This window comes from the organism of the source record quoted next (assembly GCF_019968955.1).
Source record: "MAG: Porospora cf. gigantea A chromosome Unknown PgA_NODE_321_length_22311_cov_332.82, whole genome shotgun sequence".
NCBI classification, from domain to species: domain Eukaryota; phylum Apicomplexa; class Conoidasida; order Eugregarinorida; family Porosporidae; genus Porospora; species Porospora cf. gigantea A.
In genome coordinates this window covers 1-22311 of record NW_027151614.1, presented here as the reverse complement: position 1 = coordinate 22311, position 22311 = coordinate 1, and the positions used below count along the sequence as shown (strand labels likewise).

Here is a 22311-nt window from a genome sequence, read left to right as displayed (position 1 = left end):
CAAGGAGTGGGAGGAGCAACATTTGGACACGCTGCCGTTCCAGGCTTTGCATGCGTTGCCCTACTCCGAAAGTCCAAGTGGCGAACAAGAGGGAGCTTGAGATTTGTCGGTTTTCCGTGTAAAGCTCTAACGATCGAGCATCGATGTCGAATAGCAACGTCACCGCTTGCAGCAAGTGTGCGGTGGTGGTGTCTGCGAATGCCCGAGTGCTTTGTCATCCGTGGTGTGGTCATCGAGCTTGTTCCAAGTGCATGATCGTGGACCCGGACGACAAACATAGATACACCTGTCCAATTTGCAGGAAGCAGTCTCACAGTTCAGAATGGGTGGACAGGTTCGAGGAGAACCTGCAGTTCCAGAAGGAACAGACGGTGCGACATCGCGTTACAAGCATCATGTGTCAGAGAAGGGAGCGTTTCGCGAGCACGCCAGAGTTTAACGGGTTTCTGGAGGAGAGGGAGGAGTTGGCATTGGCTTTGTTGTATGGCACCGAGGAACAGAAGCAGCAGACTAACGACAAGCTGAGGCGCTTTGAGATTGAGAACCAGCAAGAGATTGTCGAGAACAACAACAACAATGAGAAGACTGACCGTCTCCGCGTAAAGGAAATCGTTGAGATCGAAGGCACTTTCTTTGAGAAGGTGAAGCTGAACTACACCCGAGGCCTATCATACTCGCCCACGACACTTTCCCATCTTGCGCATCCGCTGCAGCGGGAGTTCCCCGAACTTTTCCACACCGAGAGTGCTGTGGAGGACAGGACTCAACTGGTGTTGCCTAGTCTTCTCGACTCCACAATCGTCTTCGACACTATGAAGAAACAGCACACGGAGAAGAACCTTTTGATGCAGGCGGGGGGGTTCAAGATGGAGCCAGTACAGACTCGCCTCAGGCAGGAGTTCTTCAGTTTTGCGCTGATTCGGTGATATGGCAGAATCGTAATTCCAACAGCAGGTTTCCCTGTAGTCGTCCTTTTGGAAAGGTGGCCTTCGTCATTCCATTGTGGTGTTTCATGCTGTTGAGTAAGCTCGTGAATATCTCAAGATTTTAATCTCATGTCCCGTATCATTCTCTCCCAAAAGAAGCATCCTTCCAATCGTCAAGGCATCCTCTCGGCCAGCTTGGGACTTGCTACCGGAACTGCAACGGATCCCCTGTTGGAGGATAGCCAGCGCAGATACGGCGGCCTGTCCGATCACACCTTCCCCAAGTCTGGCATGTCCTGCATCAGCACGACCGCATCGCAGTTTCGGTCGGAGACTCTATCGCCTCGCTCCCCCAGACCAATCCCATTCTACGACATTCGATCCAGCGCTCATCCGGACGCACTGAAGTTCCAAGACGTGGGCTTTTGGCCCCAAGACTTCGATTACAATACCCATCAATGCAAGACCTACGATCCCACAGTACGCACTAGCGACTTGAGCGAGGTTGAGCCGGTCGCATTCGACGACGGAACATGGGGTGTCATGCAGAAGGATTCCGAACGTATGGTGAAGTCCATCGACATGAACATGGACTACATGCCTCCCAATCACAAGTCGGTATTCCAGCGCCCACCACCGAGACACCCCACCGTTCAAAACATTCGCATGCCTGTAAGGATGCAGCAAGGAAATGGTGGCGTCTATACTGACGCGTCTACCAACCAAACGCTCAGATACGACCCAGGTCTGGTCCCTGTACAAAACCAAACCACTGTCATCTCCTCCGCCAACCATCCCTGCGCTGCCAAGGATGAACTCCTACCCACCGACCTCTCTAACGCACCAGTGGACACGGCCCCGCACAATGCGACTCCATCCAAGATGCAAAAGGCGTTCATTCTGTTACGAAACAAATGGATTGGAAACGATACACGAATTGATCCGAAGAACTTCCATCCCGCTGATCGAGTTCCCAGCGGGGACGACCTCCGCAACGTCTTCGTCAACGCAGTAGGGCGATCTGAGGACTCCCTTCTGGAGTCTCCAGCAGAATCCACGGAGTATGAAAACCTGCTAAAGGACTTTCTGCACTTTCGTCGTTTCTTCAATCGTAATCCATTTGAGGAGCGCCGGTGCCAATCACGTGCCTGGCTGGGACGGAAATCAAAGCACAACATCTTTGACGTATGGAACACGCTGAAGAAGAGCCAAGTGGAGTACATCAACCACTGTGTCGAAGTGATGAAGACCGAGACAAGTAGGCTCCGAACCACGGCAGTCTCTCCTTACGAGTGCTCCCTCGCCATGGATGTGGAGGCTAACACGCGCTCAGAGGCGATGCTTGTGCTGGCTAACTGCAAGGAAACCCAAGTCGTGTTTGACATTCATCGTATGAACAAGGTGATGACCGACTTCCTGACCTCCACAACGCAAGGAAAGGCCGTGTACGATGAATCCGCCTGGCGCGATGTGGTTAGTGCCAGGCTGAACTCCGCGGGTCTCACGGTCGTAACTGTCCGCACAGATACCCATGAGACAGAGTACATTTTGGCTGAGGGTCCCTCCGATATCCTCCTCCGACCTGCGGTTCCTCTGAAGGAAGACCAGCAGATATTCCCGTACAACAACACTGGCCTGGTCAACTTCAAGGACACCTTCTACCTCGACCACCAGCATCGGGCTCGTATGCGTTGCGCCGCCACTCACTCTGCCTACCCTCCGCATATAATCGCCGACCAACCCAACTTGTCAACGATGTATCCTGTGATCGTGCCTCACGCCTCATCGTTCCAGAATATACAGGTGCTATCTGGGGGATTCGGTTGTATGGGGTCGCCTGAGGCCTACTACGATGTGAATTCTGGCGTTAACTCCCTGTTCCCCGCGATGTCGGTCTTCGGAGCGGGCTGGGACACAAAACAGGCTTACAGTTATGGCAAGTGCTTCGTGATGGCGAAGCTACTGTGCGAGGAGCTCAGGCAGTACAAGCAGAACTCCGTGACGACTCAGCTACTCTCTAATGTTCAACACAACCTTGAAGAGGTCGAACTGGCCGCAATCTCCACTCAGGTACTGCAGAAAAGAGTCAACGCCGCCGACGAGGACAAAGAGGCCCACCTAAACGAGCTGCTAATTCGCCTGTCTCGCATGTGGCTCGACATCACCGAAGAGCTTCAAACCGTAGCCGACCACCACGCCGAGTCCGCCTACGCAGAGATGAAATCCATGGAGGCCCGTGGCCAGGGCAACTTCCTAACGTTCCAGGCAGGCATTGATAGGGATTTCACCCGCGATGACCCCAAGGGAATCTGCCGAGGACTACAGGGCATCCGCAATGAGTTGGGATACCTCCTTCCACCAGTGATCAGACGCAATCTGACGGTGACCACAGCCAAGGAGCGTGCGGCCGCCGTCGAAGTCGCCAGAGTTCGACTTACAAAACGCTTCCCTCACCTTTCGGCAGAGGAAGAGAACGAACTCAATCGCCGTTGGGACGACGAGACGAACAAGGAGCCATTCCTAATCGTTCCCGACAACATGGAACCCTTCCCCTCATTTGCCGTGTACCCGACGGACGTTCTGCTGCCGACGAAAAACTCGGAGCCCTTTCAGCTGAAGCCCTTCGAAAGCGTGATGGCCCGAGATGTCGCTTTCGGTCTGGACTCTCCAAACGCCTCAGTTCCCTTCTACCACACACAATCGCGCCCCAACCGCTCGCTGGCGCAGACACTGGAGAGCTGGTCCGGAGTCATGAGTGAGGACACTATCCGGAATCTCGACCCTCGGCACCCCTTGAGAGGCTGGCGTCCGTTCGAGCAGCAAGCTGACATCAAGGCCCTGAACAAAAAGCGAAAACTGTGATTGATACGATGATGCGACGTGCTTAAATTTCACCTATTGGTTCCATGCCTACTCCGTTGACAATTCGAAGCCATCTCTCGCCAACTCAGGTGTACAACGCTGCGACTGAATCCGCCAGGGGCAAGATCATGGAGCCGTGGTGGCGCCATATGAGTGCAGCGGTGCTGGGTGGTTTCTGGGTGTTTCTCTGGGGTCATGGATGCACTGTGGGGGCAGGTCGGTTTTTCGACGTCGGCACCGCTAACGAAACCGACAGCTACGCTGTTGCTACGCTAATATACGGTATAGTGTTTCCTACGTGTTTTGCCGCGATCACCTTCAGCGGCGCAGACCTATTCACGGCGTGTTGCATGTCCGGCATGGTCTACGCTGCCACCGGCCCTAAAGATTGGAGGCACTACGTCGACGTGCTCAGACTTTGGGCCCAGGCCTTCGCGGGGAACCTGGTGGGCATCGTCGTTCTTTGTGGCCTTGTCGGTCATTTGGGTGGCGAATACCGAGACCACTCGAGCCGTAGCTGGCAGTATCTCTGTCACCTCGCCAAAGGCAAGGTCGGTGAGGACTTCATCGAATCCTTCGTCAATGCCATCGCCTGTAACATGTGCGTGTGCTTGGCAAGCTGGACACTTTACATGTCACAAGATGTGGCCGGCAAGTTTTACGGTATCATCTTTCCCGTGCTGGTATTTTGCATTGGCGGGTATCAGCACGTGGTAGCCAATCTGTTCACGCTGACCCAAGCGTTGATGGAGGATTGTGGTGTTTCCTACTCAGAGGTCTTTGGGAATATATGTCCTGTGCTATTGGGAAACATCGCTGGTGGATGCTTCATCTTTGCAGGTATGACCGTGGTGCTCCTGTATCCCGGTACGGATGACTACGGAGTTGACTACGAGTGGTTTCGTCCAGATCGAAACAAAACGAAGTCAGAATACTTGGAAAAAGAATCAATGGAAAACCTACCAGACTTGGAAAAACATGGATCCCCATCTTTGTCCTCCATAAGTCACAGCCAACAGAGTCTTTGATCTGATCTCATCAGCCAACTGAAAAAGACTTTTCACAAGTCACACACAACGCGCATCACTCACTTGTTCTTCATGGTCCAGGAGAATGCTCAGGAGCACCACCCCCCCTCGTCGGTTAACCATGAGGCCTTTGATGTACACTCCAAATAGTTCTGGCACGGGAGGCATCGACCCACTCATCAGGTTTCCGGTGCAGGCGTCAACAGCGATCATCACCTCACAAATGGTCTCCCCCGACGCCCCGATGATTTGCAGCGTCTTGGGGTCATCAGGCTGCAGACGAAGCACGAATTCCTTAGCGAAAATGCCGAGGGGGTTGGCATTTTGGACTTCGGAGCCGCTCATGAGACTAAGTCCGCCGTAAAGATTCTTCCAAATGTAACTGGCCACGTCACTTTTCGGAAGGTACACGAGGCGCTGCCTCGAGATGCCCTCAGCTTGTCCCTTCACCAGAGCTGCAACCTCAAACTCTTCCGAGCTACTGTTGGTCGTTTCAGTGGAGCCGTAGGGGTGTATGGTCACTTTCGGCTCCATCAGAAAAATATGGCACACTACGAAGTCAGGCACCACAGATAATATCACCGTCTCTTCACCCAAGCTGCAACCACTGTAATGTCGTCCAACTTCCCGCCGACGCTCAGATTCCGGTGTCCCTCCTTTCGGGCGTTCCTCCCGAAAGGGGTAGAGGCCTGCGTGTCCATGCTCCGAGCGAATGCCGCCTGCACTAGCGCCTTGGCGATGGCCTCCGGCGGAGTGGATGTGGTGTTTGAAGGGGGCTCGACGGCTAGAGGGTGGATAAATTGCCCATTGAACCAGGCCTTGGTGAGCTCATCACACTCTTTGAGGATGTCAACTTCATACGGTGATAGGCAGTCAGAAACCAAGGACGATACCTCCATATCGAACAGGTTATCGAATAATCCATCCGTGGCAACAATTACGAGATCTCCCTCCTTAATACTGACTTCATAGGTGTCAGCCATCTCAGGTATGTCGCTTCGGTAGCCGTAGCACGACTCATTCATGGTGCGGAGCAGCTGAATTTGAAAATGCGCAGGAACTCACATTAACGAATGCGCTGAGGCCTTGCTTCTCCAACTCCTCAAATTGAGAGGGGTCTGGGATGTAAGACAACTGAAACGGGCAGTTAAAGAAGTGCTGCTGTTCGCGAGTTCTCTTAAGAACCGTCATGTTGGTGAACAACCTCTGGTCTCGTCGCAGGACAAAGCATGCCGAGTCGCCGAGATTCGCGATGCCTAGACTCGTGCCAGGTTCATTTACGGCCGCCACTATACACGTGGCGGCCCCTGGAATCATGGCATTGTGAGTCCTCTGCCAACCGGCATCCAAGCAAGTAAACGCTTTTCGGGAACCGGTGCTAAAGTCGCTGGGATTTGTATCCACGTGCGACTTGCATGCATTCATGAGGGTCTGGCTAAATCTGCGCGGGTTGATACCAAAGTCGGACCACTCTCCAACCCCATCGGACACGCCAAGTACGTGCCCGCAATCGGAGATGAAGTAGGCGTCCTCGCCTCCGTTGAGCTTCTCAGGGTTCGGGATAGAAAATGAACCAGCGTCCAGGTACAGACCAGAAGTAGCGGGCGGTCTGACGGCCGATCTCTTGATCAGCATGGGACACTTGGCGTCTATACACTCGTGGGTGCCCTTCTGTAGGTCACGCAAGTGCTGAAACACACGGAAACGTGCTACGCTGCTTTGGAAGTCAGATAGCTGTAGCGTGACGTAGGGAGGGATACGAGCATTGAAATGAGATCGGTGCCCCGGGAGAATACCCAACCCTCGGAACGAGTGTGCTCTGCTGAGAGTGCTGCTTCTCGGTGTGGATACAGACTGGAAAACGAACCTCTCTTCATTGGTTCGGCATATCTCGCTGGAGGACTTGCACCGGGAATGCAACCCGCGTAACGTCTCAACGAAGGTCATACGCTTCTGCTTGGATCCCTCGACGTCGCCTATGGACAGTCTTCGATCCTTTTTGTGCAGCAGCAGCCAGCAGGGAAAGTAGAACTCCTTCCTGGCCTCGTCAGCGTCGGGGGAGTCAGGGTCGTCGGTCTCCCGTGTCGATGATGGTGTGGGCCCTGAGGAACCCACTCCCTTTGGTGATGGAGGTAACAGGGGCTTTCGACGACACTCTGTCCTTGAAGGGCTTTTCGAGAAGGCTTGAAACGATTCCACTTGACGAAGCAGCCGGTCGACTTGGGGGGGACTCTCCACTGTTAACTCGTCTCTCATGGCGACGATATTTACAAGCGTGCTCTGTGTGGCGTAAGCCTGAAACTCACTTCAGCATCGCGCTGACATGGCATTTTATCACAATTTGCACTTAATCTTAGTCTGTCAGACCGGTCTCTGTGGGTGCAACGAGACACCTGTAATCCCGCTCGATTTAATGTAAGGATTCTCTAGTTTTGATTGTAGTTTGAAGCTCAATGTGTCAATAATAGCTTAGTCCTGTGACAGAATCGCAAGATCCGCCACCAGACTTACGTGGTCGCTAGCCGCCCATTCTCGGTTGGGAAAGTCGGGCATGCCGCGACAGTCAGGCACCTCCAACACGGCCGCGGCCACAAAACGCTCAGTCTCAAAAAAGATGTAGTCCACGCAAGCCTTCTGGTGAGGGGACCAGGTAGTGAAAGCAACCTCAGAGCGCATGTCGCCATCCGACATGTCAGCGTAGGCTGAGGTGTACCCCGGCTGCTGTGAGAGGAGACCGCGAGCCGTAATGTCCTGTGCAGAAAGCTTCTCGTCGAAGGCAGACAGGACCCTCAACAGTCGGTGGGACGACTTAAGTCCAATGGGGGCGGTTATCTTTCGTAATGCCGTTCCGCCATTATGCTGTGTGAACCGCCGAGGTCTCTCACATCCCTTAGACTTGACCGCACAGCGCGTTCCATGTATGAACTGCTGACCAGCTGCTCATCAGAAATGCTGTCGTCCAGCTGCATTGGCGTGCCGCACAGCCAGTAATATGCATTGTCGTGAGGAGTGATATTCATATCCCCGCAGATCAACGACGCAGCCGTAGGGTAGAGCAGTTTGAGCTTGGCCACGTCATGGATGACTCGCATCAACTGATACAGGCGGATGTCACCTCTCTTTGCGTTGAACAGCAAGTGTGTGGTGGAGACGAGCAGCTGCGATTGGTGGAGTGTGTCGTCCAGAGCTACGTGTAAGGCGACCTGGTTCTTCTTGAAATCAAGGGGACTGTCTGTAAAGAGAGTGGTGTGGGATTCCAAGTGTTTGAATCGGTGCTTCAGCCAGAGAATCCCAACGCCTTCAGCCAAGCTACTCTTAAGCAGGTGCTGACCGTCAAACGTGTCTGAGAGCTCACTCATCAGCCTGTTCCACAGTTTAACGTCTACTTCCTGAATGCAGATCACATCCCCTTTGCAACTGAGTCGTCAGCGCACCCTTGGCTCACTTTCGTAGCTCCGATAGCACATGCTTCCACCGGTCAGGACGACGTCCGCGCTCATTCTTCGCGTATAGCTCGGATAACACATTGAATGTCACTACTCGCAAGTCTTTAGGCAGGCTGCGCCGTCGCCATATCCGGCTCCGCTGGAACCCGCTAAGGCCTACCATTTTTCCTATTTAGTTCATAGCTCATCATGTACGGTGCAACCGCAGTTCGCAACCCTAATCACGCCTCGTGTCCGGCCAGACGGTGATCCGTGCGACTCAATTTTGGAAACGACGTTCATGCCCTTTGTGACGCGGCCGAACACCACATGCTTGCCGTTGAGCCAGGGAGTGCTCACAGTTGTGATGAAGAACTGCGAACCGTTAGTATTGCGGCCAGCATTGGCCATGGAAAGCAAGCCCGGTTGGGAGTGAGGCACGCTAAAATTCTCATCAGCGAACGTACGCCCGTATATGCTTTTGCCGCCGCGACCGTCACCGTTTGTGAAGTCTCCAGCCTGTAGCATGAAGCTGGGGATAACGCGGTGGAATATGGAACTCTTATATCCCTCGGGCACCTTGTCAAATACGTGGCCGTTGGCAAGAGCGATGAAGTTGGCAGTAGTCTTCGGAACCACGTCAGTGAATAAACCCAATTCGATACGCCCCGCGTCAACTTCGTCGATGGTCACGTCGAAGAAGCATGAGGCACCCAACGGCATGTCAGCAGGGTCGGACTCCGCAGCCAAAACCACGGCCGGCACCAGGAGATGTAGGAACTTCATTGAGAAGAAATTTATAATTTGCTCTGGCAGCCTTTATGTTTCGTCGGTCCGAGTAATTACGAGTTCCGGCCGGTCGATTTAAACGTCTCTGTGTCTTTAATCATCCCTCGATGTCATACCCACCTGTAAGTCCGTCCACATCGCGAGAACGGCTGTCGATGGCCCTAGATCGGGCTCGAGCACGTCGGAGCAGTCAGAACAGCAGTGCACTCGGAACGAAGTCCCTGGAATCTCTCTTGTCGCCGCTTGTCTCTGAGGAGGTTTCACGACGGCTTGAAGCCCGAAACGAACCGTCAGCATTTGCCAAACTGGCAATGGGGACAGACGAAACTCCAATCATGCCCCCCAGTCGCTCCCCCGCTATACGTCCTGCTGGAGAGACTTCGACGCAGCTGCTACGACGGAACCGCTCTCCACTAGAGACTTCCTTCTTCAGCCGGAAAACACCCCCAGCATCGGGTCTGCTCTCCTCGACAATGGAACGACACGCTGTGAAGGAAACCGAGCTGTGGAAGGGGCAGGCGGCACGCCTTACTGATGAGTTGGCGAGAGAGAAGCGCGACGCTGAGTACTTCCGCGACAAGGTAGCCGTTCTGGAGGAGCAGCTGAAGCTCTTGAACGACAAGCTCAACGAAAACTTCCTTTGTCGGTCTGCAGCCACTGGTGCCCCGTCTGTACCCGACATGCTGAAGAGCCAGCTGTCGTACCAGGAAGAGAACATCGAGTTGAAGGTTGAAATCGAGGAGGCAAAGAAGAAGATTCAAGAGGTGAGATCCGTGAGTTCGCACGACGCAGCTCAGCGGGGCCCTTGAGAAGGCACACAGACTGGCAACACAGAAGATCCAGAATTATGTGAAGGCAGACCGAGCAAAATGCGACGCTGAGGTTGCAGCACGAGAGCTGGAGGCTGACCTCGAAACCCTAAAAGCCCGCCTGGTCCTGGTGGAAGCCGAGAAAGTTGTGAGACACATGGGCGTGAGAGACACAGGAAGCTCAAGCGCAAGTTAATGCGCTGAACTCTCAACTACAGGACCTTAACTTCCTATCCCAGCAAAACCATCTATCACAAGAAAGACAAGATATCCGTTTGAGCGAGTTAGAGCGGGAACTCCGCCAGTACAAGTGCTGGCTGCAGAACGAACGTGAAACTATTGCTCGGATGACAGCGGATATAAGTGATGTGAGCCCAATCACCGTCAGCCACGCAGTTTCAACTTTTCCTGTCTCAGTTGTTCACTGTCCTAAAGGAGCGCGACCTCTTCCGTCAAGTGCTGCCGCTCGTCAAGAACAATATAAACAAGCGCCATGACCCACAACGTTCTCAAGGAACTCGAGAAACGTGGTAGCTAACTGGGCGAGGCATAGAAAGAGTCTAGTAGAGGTCTCGTCGAAAGTGTACATGGGGCAGACGGAGGAGACGGACTTCGGTAGGCAAAGGAGTCGAAAGGCCACTCAAAAGCAACGTCCTCCGAATCGTAGGCCAATTGAGGGGTGTAGAACTGTTTCTCATGTTCTGTAGGTGGTGCAGCGGTCATCGGAGAGCCAACAACAGGTGTGACCGGCAGAGACATACACACTCTCTTTGGAGTTCGGGCGACTACGTTCTTCGGTCTGGTTTGAACGGTCCTTTTTCGGGTAGGTGACTCAGGTGACGGGGTGACCATCTGCTTCCGGAACCCCATATCCTGCAGGCATCGGCCGCGCTTAGGAGGCAGCGGTTTGTCGCACCAGACATCACGACTGCGAGGGTTGACTCGACCTTCACAGGCCTCCACAACGTTCTCCTCGTCGCTGGCACTTGCGTTGATTTCACAAAGCCACGGCTCCAAATCTGTGATGTTCCGCTGCCTTTCTCACTTTCGTCGTACAAGCTTCTGATAAGAAGTTCGATTCTCCGCGTCCTGGGATCGTATACCTTGGCATGGAAAAAGCACCTAACAGCGCGCTTGACCTCACCCAAATATCCATCCCGAACAGGATACCCTCCCTGCCACAAGAGCCGCACGGCCTGTTAACCCCGCCCACGAACACTCACATGGTCAACATCCTTAGCTTGAGACACGATTTTACATGCTGTCTTTACGCCTACGCCTACCAGCGAAGGACAGTAGTCGCAGCCTGCAAGCACGGCCATCGTCACGAACCGCCAGTGAGTAAACAGCGTGGGTGGCAGCAGCCCCGCTCGAGACAGCTCGTCGTACTGCACTTGCAGCCCCTGCCCCTCCTCGTCCAGCTTGAACACGACGAGGGGCGCGCCGAACACCAGCAAGTCCGAATCCTCTGAGATTACGCCCGCGACTTGACCCGATATAGCCAGGAATGCACATTGTGAGTCCGCTTCGTTAGGCGCGAACAAAACCTGGTACCCGTTTTGGGTCATGACGTCGAAAAACGTCCGCAGCATCTCATCTGAGATCGCAATCGACTGCCTAAACTCTTTTAACGCGCGTCCGGCGTGGCCCTCTCGGTGCAGCTCCAGCCCCCGCTTCCTATGCTTGTCTCGGGCAGCCCGACGTTCATCGTCCACTGCTCTCTTGCAAGCTGCCGGTCGTCCATCTAGCACAAACACAGGCGTAACTCCGTGGGCAGAGAGCGTTGCAGCCCTCCGACAGCACCAGCGAATGTAGGTTTGGGTGGGTTTGCCGAGTGCCAAGTCCACACAGCAGCCGAAAGCGGCCTTATGGAGCCAAGTCATCGCATCTACTGCCATTCTCTTCCCTCGAAAGTGTTCCAGGTTTACCTAAATTGGTGATCGACCAGAGACATACCTTCCTCTCAACAGATTTCAGATGAGGCAAGAGACCACTGATTCCCATTACACACGATTAATGCATTTCGATTGGTATGAGGTCGAATCGACCAGTGGCAAGCCCATACAACAAACTCTTGGTCTCACTGTTACTCAGTAGGTCAGGCCGTAATCCGTGCAAGGTTCCCAACGTGAATACTGTGAACACGTGACTTTGCGTAGCGTTGCCGGCAGTTACGTGACCAGATGCAAGCCGCCAGAAATCTGGATAGATCAACGGCGTGATCTGACACGAGCTTGCCGGCACCGCAGCGCGGAACGCCTGCTCGTCCATAGGTAAGAGGCCACAAAGAGCTTCCTCGTGGGCAGTGGCGGGCTTCATTTGGAGGCCAACGGCGAAAACTCCAGGGTTATCGAGCAGGTAGACAAAGGCCGCTGCCAGGACGTCAGAAGGACGCATCATGTAAAGAGCAGCTGAGATGTCGCCAACCTGGAGACATGAGGGCTGCATGGGCGGGGGAACCGAGTTGACGTCCTCAGTGGGAATGCTGACGGTGCTGACGGTGCTGACGGTGGTGCTGGCGGTGGAGCTGGCAGTGGTGCTGGCGGAGGTGCTGGCGGAGGTGCTGGCGGTAGTGCTGACGGTGGTGCTGACGGTGCTGATGGCGCTGATGGCGCTGATGGTGCTGATGGTGCTGACGGCGCTGTTGGCTGGGGTGCTTGCGGGGTCGCTGGCGAGGGGGCTCTCGCTTGTCGTGGTGCTCGCGTCAACGCTTCCATTCAAACCCGAAACGGTTTTCATTGGTGACAAGGTAGAGGTAATGGTCGTCACGGTTGCCGCGCTTGCTTCCATTACAGCCGTCGTTGTGCTGGGGTCTGCCTTCAGACCGAGAATGATGCATGGCAGAAATAGTTGAACCTTCATGTAATTAGGACTTTCCAACAAGATGCGAGCGTCACTTTTTGTTATTGGAGTGGCCGGAATCCTTCACGTCCAGGAGGTGAGCTGCCAAGGCGTACTGAGATGTAATTTCTCCGAGTGCTCCCCCTGCTACCTGCTGTCACCTTCCCCAATGCCTGCCGAAACTACCAAGACCACGGCGAGGCCTTTGTTGAAAGCTCAGGAGACCGTCTCAAATTTGCCGTCGAACCCTACCAAAGTGCCTTATATCCGCCAGCCTCGATGCCTCCGAGTAAATCTCAATCATGTGAAGTACGCTGTGAGCATAGACAACCCAGGCGACTTCCTTGCCACTGCCCTAAGCTTCTTCATTGACAACCACTGGCTTAACTACGTTGCGGTTCGCTGTTTTCAGGAGGGAACCGTTGTTAGGTGTACGTTTCTTGTGGTTGACACGGATCTTATCAGCGATATAGCTCAGGCCAGCACATGCAGTACGCGATGCCCCGTAAACTGGAATTACCTCGTACCCGCAGCCGACGACCCCATTTCATGCGGCGATCCGTACGACCCAGCAGTGGTCAGCTTCTACACCTTCGGAGGAGTGGCGCGGATGTACCCTGAAACGTGGCTTACGCCAGAGCAACGACAGTGTTTCTATTACCTTGCGATGGGAGACGCAAAGATGACGGAGAAGCTCTGCCATCGCGTCCGCCTCACAAGTTCGGACGGACCTTTCAAGATGGACGTCCCCGACAGTTAGCTAGCTCTTGTCACGCAACGCGACGGCTATCTTGTCAATGCCCGCTTGCATATACTGGTCGGCGTACAAGGGCAGTTGCCTCGGCAGCACGTCTGAATGAGTGGCCGCTGGCACCTTATTTCGTGTAAGCAGCGTAATCGTTTTGAAGAACTCGTGGTACTTCACGGCAAGCAGCAGGGCTTGAAAGAACTGTGGGGATAATCCCTGGAAGCAGAGCTTGCCGTCAAGAACTGGAATCGTGAATGAGCGAGTTCGGAGACACCAGACACCAAGAGCAGCCTCCTCCTCACTGACCACCATAATGCATCTCCCGGTTCTGAAGAGCTTCAGGAAGCTTTCGGCATCGGCTACAGTCAACCTACACTCAAATATGCTAATGGCATGCCGTTTGGTGTGCCGCAGGGTCACCTTGCACCCAGCTCTGCCGACTCGGTCGGCCTCTGTCATGCTCATGTGCAACACCGGCAGTTCCAGATGGGGTAGCGGCATCCAGGACTCCCGCCAGAGCTTTACAAGCTGTATCCGTTCGAGCACGTAGAGGTATTTCCGAGCAAAGAAATCGTAATTGTCTAAGGATACGATTCCCGGCTCTAATGATACACTGGGTGGCCTCAAACGCGGCTTGTACAGCAGTGGCGTCCGATAGATTCTATTCAAAAGGGCGGAGTCGCCGCTGACCTCCTCGGTGCTCACAGAGGAAGGGTATAACATGTCTCTACATGACTCGTTTGAGTCTATTCTTTCAGCCTCGTCTTCCGCCTGCGGTGGCACGGATGGCAGCGTTGACGACTCCAAATCAGTTGCTTGCATATACAAATTTATGCAGGCGTCCTTCTTACAGCACGTGACGCGTAAGCTATTCCTGGGGAACTGCCTTCCGTTGTCCGACTTCACTGTCATCGGACGTCTCGGTAAGGGAGCCTACGCTGTAGTGCTACTTGCAGAAGACAAGGCTGGCAATCGCGTCGCGCTCAAACGATTGACGCCCACACACGAGTTGAAACTGACGCGCCAGCCCCTGAGGAGCGATCGTAGCGTGATAAGTCAGACGTTCCTGCGTGAGTTGACGAACCTTATGCAGATGGACCATCCCAACGTGCTGAAAGTGGAGGGACTCGCGGTCGAGGAGGGTGAAATAAAGACGCCTCTGGGTTTTACAGACATCTACTCTATGCTGGACAGGTGCCCCGAATTATTTCTCTGCCTGGAAGTGGCAGATAGCGACTTGGCTGTATTGATCGACAATCCTGATGCCGACCTGGAGCAGAATGCCGTGCGGCGCTACGCCCGAAACATCCTTGAAGGGCTTGCGTATCTCCACTCGCGTTGCGTGGTCCATCGAGACATCAAGCCCAGCAACGTCTTCCTCAAGGACGGAGTCGTCAAGTTGGGAGATTTTGGCTTGTCCAGGAAGGAGGCGGCGGTGATGACGCAACAAGTGACCACTCTCTGGTACAGGGCTCCAGAGGTGCTGTTGGGAGACGAGGCCTACGACTCGAAAATTGACGTGTGGTCTGCCGGTTGTGTCATTGCTGAGATGGTCCTCCGCCGTCCCCTGCTGCCAGGGCGGAATGAGAAAGATCAGTTGGAGGCCATTGATTCTACACTAGGGCCTTTAGGTATGTCGCCTAAGCTGAGGGAGTTATGTCCCTCTATGGATACATATAGGAATTCTATGGTGAGGTTGACGTCTGTCATGCACAGTACACTCCGCTTGACGAGCAGATGCGATGCGAAGATCCTCTGCTCAAGTCATTCCTTCTGAGTCTCCTAGCAGTCGATCCAAAACGACGTCCCACAGCGCAAGCAGGTAGGCGCCTCTCCTCATACAAACAGCGCTCGACCATTTTTGGCTTCGTCAGAAACAGCACTCACAGTCAAAAGGGCACAAGTCAGTGCCTCCGCCCTGACCCACGTTTAGCTCCTCCAACGAGAAAATTGGCCAGCCATCCGTGTCCAATCTCCTTTGAGGCTCAAGCCCCAGGTCCTCCTCTATGGTTTTCTTGGCGACGGGCGTCTTGGTGACTACTGGAGGCTTCTTCTTGGAGGCGGCTTTTAACATTGTTGTGATGTCTGTGGTTTCGCGAACGGTGGGTTCGACTGCCGGTGTGGCGGGTTTCTTTGCCAGACGCGCCTTGACCTTGACCATCAAAAGTCCGATTTTTGGATGCGACCCAGTCAACGCGCAAAGGTTAAAAAGAACGGCAAGAGAGAGAAGGGCGTCAAACACCTGATCCGGGACACTAAGCGTCGCCTCTCACGGGACATTCCCCATGAGGCCCGCGAAGGTCTGCAAACCAAGCTGAAGGCTCTGGAGGCGCAATTGGCGGCCCAAACGCCTGTGGTCACGCGTGACGACAGACGTCAGATATGGTTCAATGGTGAGCGGTGGACATGGTCATTATTCAGACCGAACACGCACGAAGCAGCTTATCGCCGCCGCCGAGAAGGAGGTGGAGGCCCTCCGAAGACGAGCAGAAGGCACTGATGTTGACGTACCAAAAATTCAAGCTATCACGCCGGAGGAAGCCTTAAAAAGGTTTACGACCAGCGTTTCGCGCCTCGACGAACTCCGGGTCGATCTTCTGTACGTACTCTCACAGAAACGAGCGACAGACTACATCCCCACTCGACAGGGCGTCAGTGGGCTTTCCCAGGAGCAGCTCATACAGCGAGACGTGCTTCGGATGCAGCTAGTCAAAGGGGAGCTGCCTACAATTGACGAGGCTGACGATGACGAATTCTTCACCGACAACGAGGGTGAAACGGTGTTCACTGAAGATTTAAAGGAAGATGTGAAGGATGATCAGGGTAAGGCATTTGTGGTTAAGGCCTGGACAGCCAACAAGGGTTGCAAGAAATCAAGCCCATCGATGAAGCCAGCGCCTGCTGAGCAATGGAGAGCGGTCGGTGCCAAGGCGGACGCCCGCAGCTACAAGCAGGGAACAGCAGTCCAGTTCACAGGCAAAAGAATTGTGTTCGACTAATCTCCAGTCCGCAGGTATGAAGCCAGGCACACCTCCTCCACGGACGGGCGATGACGCGGGTCAGCACTCAGAAGACGGCTAAGCAGTCGCTTGAAGCCGCTGTCCCAGGCTTTGCATTTCGAAAACATTGGGAGGTGTCTGGATGCTCAACGTATGTCGAAACTTACGCGATCGTATCGAGATGTCCGTGAGCCCGAAGAAACGCAGTGTAATCAGAATCGGCTGCGGACGCCCGCTTCCAGGTTAGTCCGCCGTTCTCGACGTAAAATAGGAGCACTCCCAACATGAAGACGTCGGCTTTCTGTACACTGAAGGACTTCGGAGTATTCCCTCGAGGGTGATACATCTCTTCACACTCCGGAGGCGTGTATCCGCTCTTGCCTACAGTTGGCGTGGAAGACTCAAACTGAGTGTTCGTGAGCGGATTGCGCATTGGGGCCGCTTTAGCGAAGTCAACCAGCTTAAGGCCCTCCGGACCCATCAATACATTCGTCGGCGTCAAATCCAAATGGCACAGACCCACGGAATGCAGACGCCGAACTAGTTGGGCTAGGTCCCTCTGCAGACGCAGAGTGTGAACAGTGATGTAGGCATTGTGAGGTCGATTGATAGCAGAGTACAGGTTCTGCCCGTAAAATGATGAGAGCAGCACGATGGAGTTCTCAACCGGAGTTCGCAGCCACTTCCTCAGCCGCTCTTTAGGTATGTCGCACCATCCAAGGAAGTGAGGACACACCCCTGCAGCGTATTTGGACAGCCAGGCGTTAACTGCGGCCTCCTTTACGTAGTTCTCTCCGGAGACCTGGTAGGTGCCACTGGTCGTCAGCATCCGAGATAGCAGCTCGTTCCATCGGATTTTCGGGATCACCTTAATAAATACAGCCCCGTTGTCACGCTCGGCCCTGAACATGCGGTGGTTGCGGTTGCTGTTGAAATCCAATGTACGCACTTGTTTGACAGACCAGTCCTCCAGCGGGATGTGGTTGAGGTTAAAATTCCTGTAGTCTCGCTTGAATTCATCTGTCAAAAGAAGCCGATACGCTTCTGTCCACTCGTATGTCGGATGTGACTCTGTGCGAGCTGACGAAGGAGAGTCAGTGGTGCTTTGTGCTGCGCTCCCAGTCGTCTGCCCCCTCGCAGTTAACATAATGTGGGGGTTAGTGAACGGAGGCGTACGTGGAAGGACCTCTGACGTGCCAACTCGTTGCCCTAGACGAGCATTTCTGATAAATGATTCCTCACGCCGCTGTGACATCAAGGGTGCAGATATCTCTGGTCGAGACGGTAGAGTCATCTGACTAATGGCATCGGGAGGACGATTCGACACGTTGCGCGAGCTGACGGTGTCGCACAGGCGAGGAAGCGCGGACGTTCTTGATGACATCTTATCCGCCAATGGAGAGAGTTTGATATCCACTGATGTTGGTATCGTCTGGACCGTCGAAATAGACTGTACTGCGGTCATGCTGGTCTCTTCCTCGGATGGCTTAGAATAGTTCATGGCGTTGGGTATGCGGTGTTCCAAACCGCGTCTAAACACGGCGGGGACACCGCTCCCCACCACAGGTGCCGGTGGATAGAAATCTAATGCGGGAGACGTTGTACTAAGCCCCATACTTGGAAAGGATTGGGCCTTCGAAGACTGTGATCCTTGAAAGGCTTGCGGTCCCTGAAAGGATTTCGCAGTCTGCAAGGGCGGCGGGAAGTCAGTCAGGGCTGCAGGTAGGTAAGGGATGCCAACAGAAGAGTCCCCCCTTTTTAACCGGTTCATTTCCTCCGAATATGTCCTTGAAGCCGGTAGCATCTGAGCTCCCAAATCGAGACCGTCGGGAAGTAACACTGGGCGGAACATGGAAATTTGCAGTTTCCTCAACTGAAAGTGTGTACACAAGAACGTTTTCCACGTCCATAGCTCCTGCTGAGCCTGAATGTGTTACACAGTGTGCTCCAAAAAAGTTGCCTTCACTCGTGTCAGAAGGTGATATGTGCGTTAATGAATCAGCCTCTCAAAAGTTCTTAGCCCAAGACAGGATGTGCGACCACAGAATCCAGAATCCTTCGTGAGGTCACAAGGCAACCTTATCCGTCGCAGCCACCCCGTTGAGTGCGAGAGCGGCGTTTAAAGGTAGTGTGAATGACCTATTTCTCAGATGATCTGGTACATCGCGGCGGTACTCTTGCCGTCGCTGGCGGTTATTGGGTACAAGCGGAAATCCGCCCAGAGAAAGCGGGCTGCTTGCCAAGTCGTTCTGCAACTGTTGCAACGCCGACCCGAAACCAATGTCAATGATCAGCTCCGATGCGTCATGAGGGAGTTGCATCTGAGTGGGGGAGACTTCCTGTTAGCGTTGAATCTTACTGAGATTAACTCAGTAAGGGAACAGCGGCTTTATCTTGCGGTATTGGACAGCGTGGGCTCCAAGGAAGATATTCTGGCCCTCACCCAAGCCAGGAAGTTTGATTCCTTGGTGGGTAGGGACTTGGCGAAGCTGTTGTCGAGGCGCCTCTCGTTGGAGGCCGCCAATGACTTCTACTTGAAGGGCGCCCCGTATGGTATTGACGTCCTACGTCTCCTCATGCCGCTGCTATGGCGGCAGTATGGCGCCAAAAGCAGCCTACCAGTAGTCCTACCTACTGCAGGAATGGACTCGGAGCACTTGATTCTAGCGGCCAAGGCCTGCGCGCATGCTGAGGACTGCGTCGACGACATCAGGGATCTGTTGGGTCGACTACCCCTCAGCAACCAACTGCTCTTTTTCAGCCACTACCTCGAGCAAATGTCGCGTAACACAGTTGAAGTATCGACCGTTGTGCGTCATTTACTGGAGGATCACGTTCCCGCGTGCGTAGAGTGGGGCGTAGTGGAGACGACTGATGCGCAGGATTGCAAGAGGGCAGTCTATTGCATCGAGACGGCTCGGGCCCTATGCTCACTGAACGACGACCAGGAGGCCTGGAGGGCGTTCATTTGCCTGCTGGACTCGTCAGCTGGGTATCACCATCATCTGGTACAGTCGAATTGGCCCATGTTCCGCAAGGTGCTAGATGCAATGAAGCCCACCAACGGACCACTACAAATGGGCCCCGATTGGGTTGGGTGCTTCCTCAAGCGCGGTTTGAACCACGAGAATAAATCTCTAGTGAAGACCGTAGTGACAGGACTTTCAGACCTCTCCGACCTGCGCTTTGACTTGCACTTCTTCTGCGACTACTTTCTGCCTAAGGCTCGGAGACTGGCACTGCAGCCCTCTTTCTCCACGTGTGAGGACGCCCTCCGCCTACTGATCACGAATACGATTTCTCACTTATCCGCCGACGAGATGCAGCGGGTCCTACACAGCGAAGGGTCGACCTCGCGTGTCTTTATGGAGGGACTGATGGGACCTACAGGGCCTGCACAGCCGCTGTCTGTTGGCTTCAAGGAAGCGGCTTGCTGGGCCCATCGCTCCCTGGCGTCTCGCGACGTCCGCGAGGCACCAGGTCCCTCCCGTTCGTCGTTGTTTAGTTTGGTCTTCGAGTGCATGTTTAAGCTGGTGCGATTCTATCGGGAATGGACCGCGGAGGCGTCAGCGGAGGTGATGGTGATGGTTGCGGCTATACCTCCAGAGATATGGAAGGTTGTCGGCCCTAAACTCACTGCCAACGTCAACCGATGGATGAGCTTGGGAAAGCTTCTCGAAACCGAGAAGCATGACGGACAGGTAGTTGCCGGCCTGTGTAGGCTGGTACCTTTGCGAAGTACATTCTTTCAAAGAGGTGAATGTCGGAAGGACGTAGCCCTGTGGATCGATGCGCACAGCATTCCACCGGATTGCACAGAATCTGCAGATGTGGTGATCAGAATCCTGGAGATGGTCTCAGAAAGGAGCCTGCTGCGGGCCCCTACAGAAGAGTCCTTCATTCTACTTGTTTCCATTCAGCAATTTCTGCCTTGGCGAAAGCTAACTCCTCTACCTGAAGGTCTACTGCAGCCGATTACGGAATTCGTCAAGAAGGCGCACAAAGATCCCACGCTGATGGCATTCATCTTCTGTTCTCTCTTACTGCCACGGCTGCAGAGAGAGGAAATCCCTTCAGAGTGGGTCGATTCAGTTCTTGGGATGTATAGTCCGCTGAAGGCCAGAGACGTCTTCAGCGGCTTCTCCTTCCCGGACCTCGTCTCTGCGTTGCAAACTAAGCTGGACCGACAGAACGTGGACTCCTTCCTCGAAATGCCCGTGCCAGTCAACTACAAAGAGTACTCCGACCTCCTCGACATGCTGCATATCCGTTTGCAGTGCTGGAGCGACCCTGACAGTCTTGAGGTGCACCTATCCAATTTCGCGGAGCACGGACCCCTTGTCTGTACCGTCATTTTGGACTGCCTTCATTTCCTACGCTACGACCTCTCAGTGGAGCAGATAGTCCAGCTACGGGAGGACTTCCTGGCCGTGCTGGAGGATATTGTGTCCGATTGCCCAGCGCCATCTGCCTACTTGCAGGCTGGGTTCCGATGTCTCTTCTCAGATCACGTCGCGGTGGTGGATTCTACGGAAGCGAGTACGGAGTTTGCTCATCGAGTGCTGTCGCTCGGTGCTAGCCACGTGGGAGTGGCCCGCTCCCTCACGTTTCCTCTTCTGTCATTTTTTTCGCTTTGTGACAGCGTTCACGACGTCGGACTTGCGCTTTTCGTGAAGATCCTGACGTTCACCGAAGCACATGTGACAGTGTCCGGCCGTGCCATCTCTGCTGATACGCTTGATACCTTCACGTCCAGTCCATTCTTCGTGCGTCACTCGGCCTGGGTGTATCTCGATCGACTGGTAGACTGCAAATCCAAACTAGACTTCGTCAACGATCTTGCCGAACGGTTATGCGACGTGCTGTTCAGACAGCTGCATGCCCTTGGTCGTGGAGCTCGCGACATCGACTGTCTGGAGACAAAGGCCGTCGACCGAGATTCCGCCATAGAACTGGCCCATGACAACAACGCAATACCGATGCCTGACAGCCAAGAAGACAGGTTTCGGATCAGGGTTCTACAAAGCCTTCTGGTGTTGAGCAGAATTCTACTGACGAATGACGCGTCTGATGCTTGGACTGCGAACGTCTGGGCACTACTACGGATCCCTATGCTTCAAAACGCTCGGAATATCGTTGAGATGATAGCATGTCGACTGGTGGCCTTAAGACCAGAGGCACTCGCCGAGGCCTTCAGTGATATGACCGACGTTTCGAGTCCCGGGCCCGTCCTAGGGTCCTACCTGTTGGTGGCAGCATACGCCGTGATACACACCAGCTGTCCCGCCGACATTCGGGGGCGGCTATGGCGCATCATCGTGCCTCATGCCACCTCGAACGTGGCCTATGTCCGCGCATCAGCTCAGTATGCCATTATGACCGCACAGTCGGTTGACGGTTTTGCCGAGGACATTCGAACCTATCTCTTGGCTTCTAAAGATGCTCAGAAAATGCTACGGAGAACGAAACCTGTGAGGGATCTTGTTGCGTCTCATTCAGATATTCGAGAAATGGAAACCTTTGAAGTGCCGCCTTGACGCTCTTTTCATCGACCGAGATTCTTACGACTTCGAGCTGTCTTTGTGCCTCGCCAAGGATCTGAAAGCCGCAGTAGCCACCGAGCTGAGCTCTGCCTTCGTGGGTACTCCGGCGCCGCTGCCGAACGTCGTCTCTGACATAGCTAACTTTCAACGAAAGGCTGTCGTGTGGGACGACGACGACGACGATCACCGGGAGGCCGCGTACAGTGAGTGTACGGTTAATACGCAACCAGAATGCAAGACGCGATATCCGCTTATCGTGATCGCTTCACTTGTGGAGAAGACTCCGAACCTCGCAGGTCTCTGCCGGACCTCCGAAGTATTAGGTGCCTCAATGCTAATCG

General features: G+C 54.2%; 16 protein-coding genes across 27 annotated transcripts; 8 read left to right on the top strand and 8 right to left on the bottom strand.

Annotated features, from left to right (window-relative positions):
* Positions 1-143: 143 nt before the first annotated feature.
* On the top strand, positions 144-926 carry KVP18_001964 (uncharacterized protein; the record flags this gene model as incomplete). 2 transcript variants are annotated; one of them, XM_067952495.1, is made up of 1 exon in its annotated part: positions 144-926. In XM_067952495.1, one exon carries the CDS (start codon positions 144-146, stop codon positions 924-926), a length of 783 nt encoding a protein of 260 aa, XP_067809801.1. The 2 variants fall into 2 exon arrangements, with proteins under 2 accessions (XP_067809801.1, XP_067809802.1); XM_067952496.1 differs by having other exon boundaries at positions 252-926.
* Positions 927-1055: 129 nt separating this feature from the next.
* KVP18_001971 (uncharacterized protein) lies at positions 1056-3788 on the top strand (the record flags this gene model as incomplete). The annotated part of the gene is made up of 1 exon (XM_067952508.1): positions 1056-3788. The coding sequence occupies one exon, from the start codon at positions 1056-1058 to the stop codon at positions 3786-3788; it is 2733 nt and encodes a 910-aa protein (XP_067809814.1).
* A 44-nt stretch (positions 3789-3832) lies between these two features.
* On the top strand, positions 3833-4816 carry KVP18_001965 (uncharacterized protein; the record flags this gene model as incomplete). The annotated part of the gene is made up of 1 exon (XM_067952497.1): positions 3833-4816. One exon carries the CDS (start codon positions 3833-3835, stop codon positions 4814-4816), a length of 984 nt encoding a protein of 327 aa, XP_067809803.1.
* Positions 4817-4855: 39 nt separating this feature from the next.
* Positions 4856-5350, bottom strand: KVP18_001970 (uncharacterized protein; the record flags this gene model as incomplete). Its single annotated transcript, XM_067952507.1, has 1 exon — positions 4856-5350. One exon carries the CDS (start codon positions 5348-5350, stop codon positions 4856-4858), a length of 495 nt encoding a protein of 164 aa, XP_067809813.1.
* A 44-nt stretch (positions 5351-5394) lies between these two features.
* Positions 5395-7146, bottom strand: KVP18_001962 (uncharacterized protein; the record flags this gene model as incomplete). Of its 2 annotated transcripts, XM_067952492.1 has the most annotated exons (3): positions 5395-5853; positions 5882-7096; positions 7123-7146. In XM_067952492.1, 3 exons carry the CDS (start codon positions 7144-7146, stop codon positions 5395-5397), a joined length of 1698 nt encoding a protein of 565 aa, XP_067809798.1. The 2 variants fall into 2 exon arrangements, with proteins under 2 accessions (XP_067809798.1, XP_067809797.1); XM_067952491.1 differs by lacking the exon at positions 7123-7146 and having other exon boundaries at positions 5882-7072.
* Positions 7147-7285: 139 nt separating this feature from the next.
* On the bottom strand, positions 7286-9027 carry KVP18_001967 (uncharacterized protein; the record flags this gene model as incomplete). Of its 4 annotated transcripts, XM_067952502.1 has the most annotated exons (4): positions 7286-7675; positions 7702-8233; positions 8262-8430; positions 8466-9027. In XM_067952502.1, 4 exons carry the CDS (start codon positions 9025-9027, stop codon positions 7286-7288), a joined length of 1653 nt encoding a protein of 550 aa, XP_067809808.1. The 4 variants fall into 4 exon arrangements, with proteins under 4 accessions (XP_067809808.1, XP_067809807.1, XP_067809805.1 ...); XM_067952501.1 differs by lacking the exons at positions 7702-8233; positions 8262-8430; positions 8466-9027 and having other exon boundaries at positions 7286-7507; XM_067952499.1 differs by lacking the exons at positions 8262-8430; positions 8466-9027 and having other exon boundaries at positions 7645-8175.
* Positions 9028-9341: 314 nt separating this feature from the next.
* On the top strand, positions 9342-10373 carry KVP18_001975 (uncharacterized protein; the record flags this gene model as incomplete). 2 transcript variants are annotated; one of them, XM_067952516.1, is made up of 4 exons in its annotated part: positions 9342-9794; positions 9823-9987; positions 10016-10207; positions 10236-10373. In XM_067952516.1, 4 exons carry the CDS (start codon positions 9342-9344, stop codon positions 10371-10373), a joined length of 948 nt encoding a protein of 315 aa, XP_067809820.1. The 2 variants fall into 2 exon arrangements, with proteins under 2 accessions (XP_067809820.1, XP_067809821.1); XM_067952517.1 differs by lacking the exons at positions 10016-10207; positions 10236-10373 and having other exon boundaries at positions 9504-9839.
* A 665-nt stretch (positions 10374-11038) lies between these two features.
* Positions 11039-11737, bottom strand: KVP18_001968 (uncharacterized protein; the record flags this gene model as incomplete). 2 transcript variants are annotated; one of them, XM_067952504.1, is made up of 1 exon in its annotated part: positions 11039-11737. In XM_067952504.1, the coding sequence occupies one exon, from the start codon at positions 11735-11737 to the stop codon at positions 11039-11041; it is 699 nt and encodes a 232-aa protein (XP_067809810.1). The 2 variants fall into 2 exon arrangements, with proteins under 2 accessions (XP_067809810.1, XP_067809809.1); XM_067952503.1 differs by having other exon boundaries at positions 11039-11722.
* A 115-nt stretch (positions 11738-11852) lies between these two features.
* On the bottom strand, positions 11853-12701 carry KVP18_001961 (uncharacterized protein; the record flags this gene model as incomplete). The annotated part of the gene is made up of 1 exon (XM_067952488.1): positions 11853-12701. One exon carries the CDS (start codon positions 12699-12701, stop codon positions 11853-11855), a length of 849 nt encoding a protein of 282 aa, XP_067809796.1.
* Positions 12256-12693, top strand: KVP18_005153 (uncharacterized protein; the record flags this gene model as incomplete). Its single annotated transcript, XM_067949529.1, has 1 exon — positions 12256-12693. The coding sequence occupies one exon, from the start codon at positions 12256-12258 to the stop codon at positions 12691-12693; it is 438 nt and encodes a 145-aa protein (XP_067809822.1).
* A 22-nt stretch (positions 12702-12723) lies between the features above and the next one.
* KVP18_001966 (uncharacterized protein) lies at positions 12724-13440 on the top strand (the record flags this gene model as incomplete). Its single annotated transcript, XM_067952498.1, has 1 exon — positions 12724-13440. The coding sequence occupies one exon, from the start codon at positions 12724-12726 to the stop codon at positions 13438-13440; it is 717 nt and encodes a 238-aa protein (XP_067809804.1).
* On the bottom strand, positions 13441-14250 carry KVP18_001969 (uncharacterized protein; the record flags this gene model as incomplete). 2 transcript variants are annotated; one of them, XM_067952505.1, is made up of 1 exon in its annotated part: positions 13441-14250. In XM_067952505.1, the coding sequence occupies one exon, from the start codon at positions 14248-14250 to the stop codon at positions 13441-13443; it is 810 nt and encodes a 269-aa protein (XP_067809811.1). The 2 variants fall into 2 exon arrangements, with proteins under 2 accessions (XP_067809811.1, XP_067809812.1); XM_067952506.1 differs by having other exon boundaries at positions 13441-14151.
* A 10-nt stretch (positions 14251-14260) lies between these two features.
* Positions 14261-16427, top strand: KVP18_001974 (uncharacterized protein; the record flags this gene model as incomplete). Of its 3 annotated transcripts, XM_067952514.1 has the most annotated exons (3): positions 14261-15118; positions 15569-15821; positions 15850-16427. In XM_067952514.1, the coding sequence occupies 3 exons, from the start codon at positions 14261-14263 to the stop codon at positions 16425-16427; spliced, it is 1689 nt and encodes a 562-aa protein (XP_067809818.1). The 3 variants fall into 3 exon arrangements, with proteins under 3 accessions (XP_067809818.1, XP_067809817.1, XP_067809819.1); XM_067952515.1 differs by lacking the exon at positions 14261-15118 and having other exon boundaries at positions 15608-15821; XM_067952513.1 differs by lacking the exons at positions 15569-15821; positions 15850-16427 and having other exon boundaries at positions 14261-15205.
* Positions 15299-15589, bottom strand: KVP18_001972 (uncharacterized protein; the record flags this gene model as incomplete). The annotated part of the gene is made up of 1 exon (XM_067952511.1): positions 15299-15589. One exon carries the CDS (start codon positions 15587-15589, stop codon positions 15299-15301), a length of 291 nt encoding a protein of 96 aa, XP_067809815.1.
* A 163-nt stretch (positions 16428-16590) lies between the features above and the next one.
* Positions 16591-18279, bottom strand: KVP18_001973 (uncharacterized protein; the record flags this gene model as incomplete). The annotated part of the gene is made up of 1 exon (XM_067952512.1): positions 16591-18279. The coding sequence occupies one exon, from the start codon at positions 18277-18279 to the stop codon at positions 16591-16593; it is 1689 nt and encodes a 562-aa protein (XP_067809816.1).
* Positions 18280-18577: 298 nt separating this feature from the next.
* KVP18_001963 (uncharacterized protein) lies at positions 18578-22311 on the top strand (the record flags this gene model as incomplete). Of its 2 annotated transcripts, XM_067952493.1 has the most annotated exons (3): positions 18578-21898; positions 21927-22173; positions 22201-22311. In XM_067952493.1, coding segments are annotated over 3 exons (3679 nt in total), but the record flags the coding sequence as incomplete, so codon positions are not given. The 2 variants fall into 2 exon arrangements, with proteins under 2 accessions (XP_067809799.1, XP_067809800.1); XM_067952494.1 differs by lacking the exon at positions 22201-22311 and having other exon boundaries at positions 18578-21964.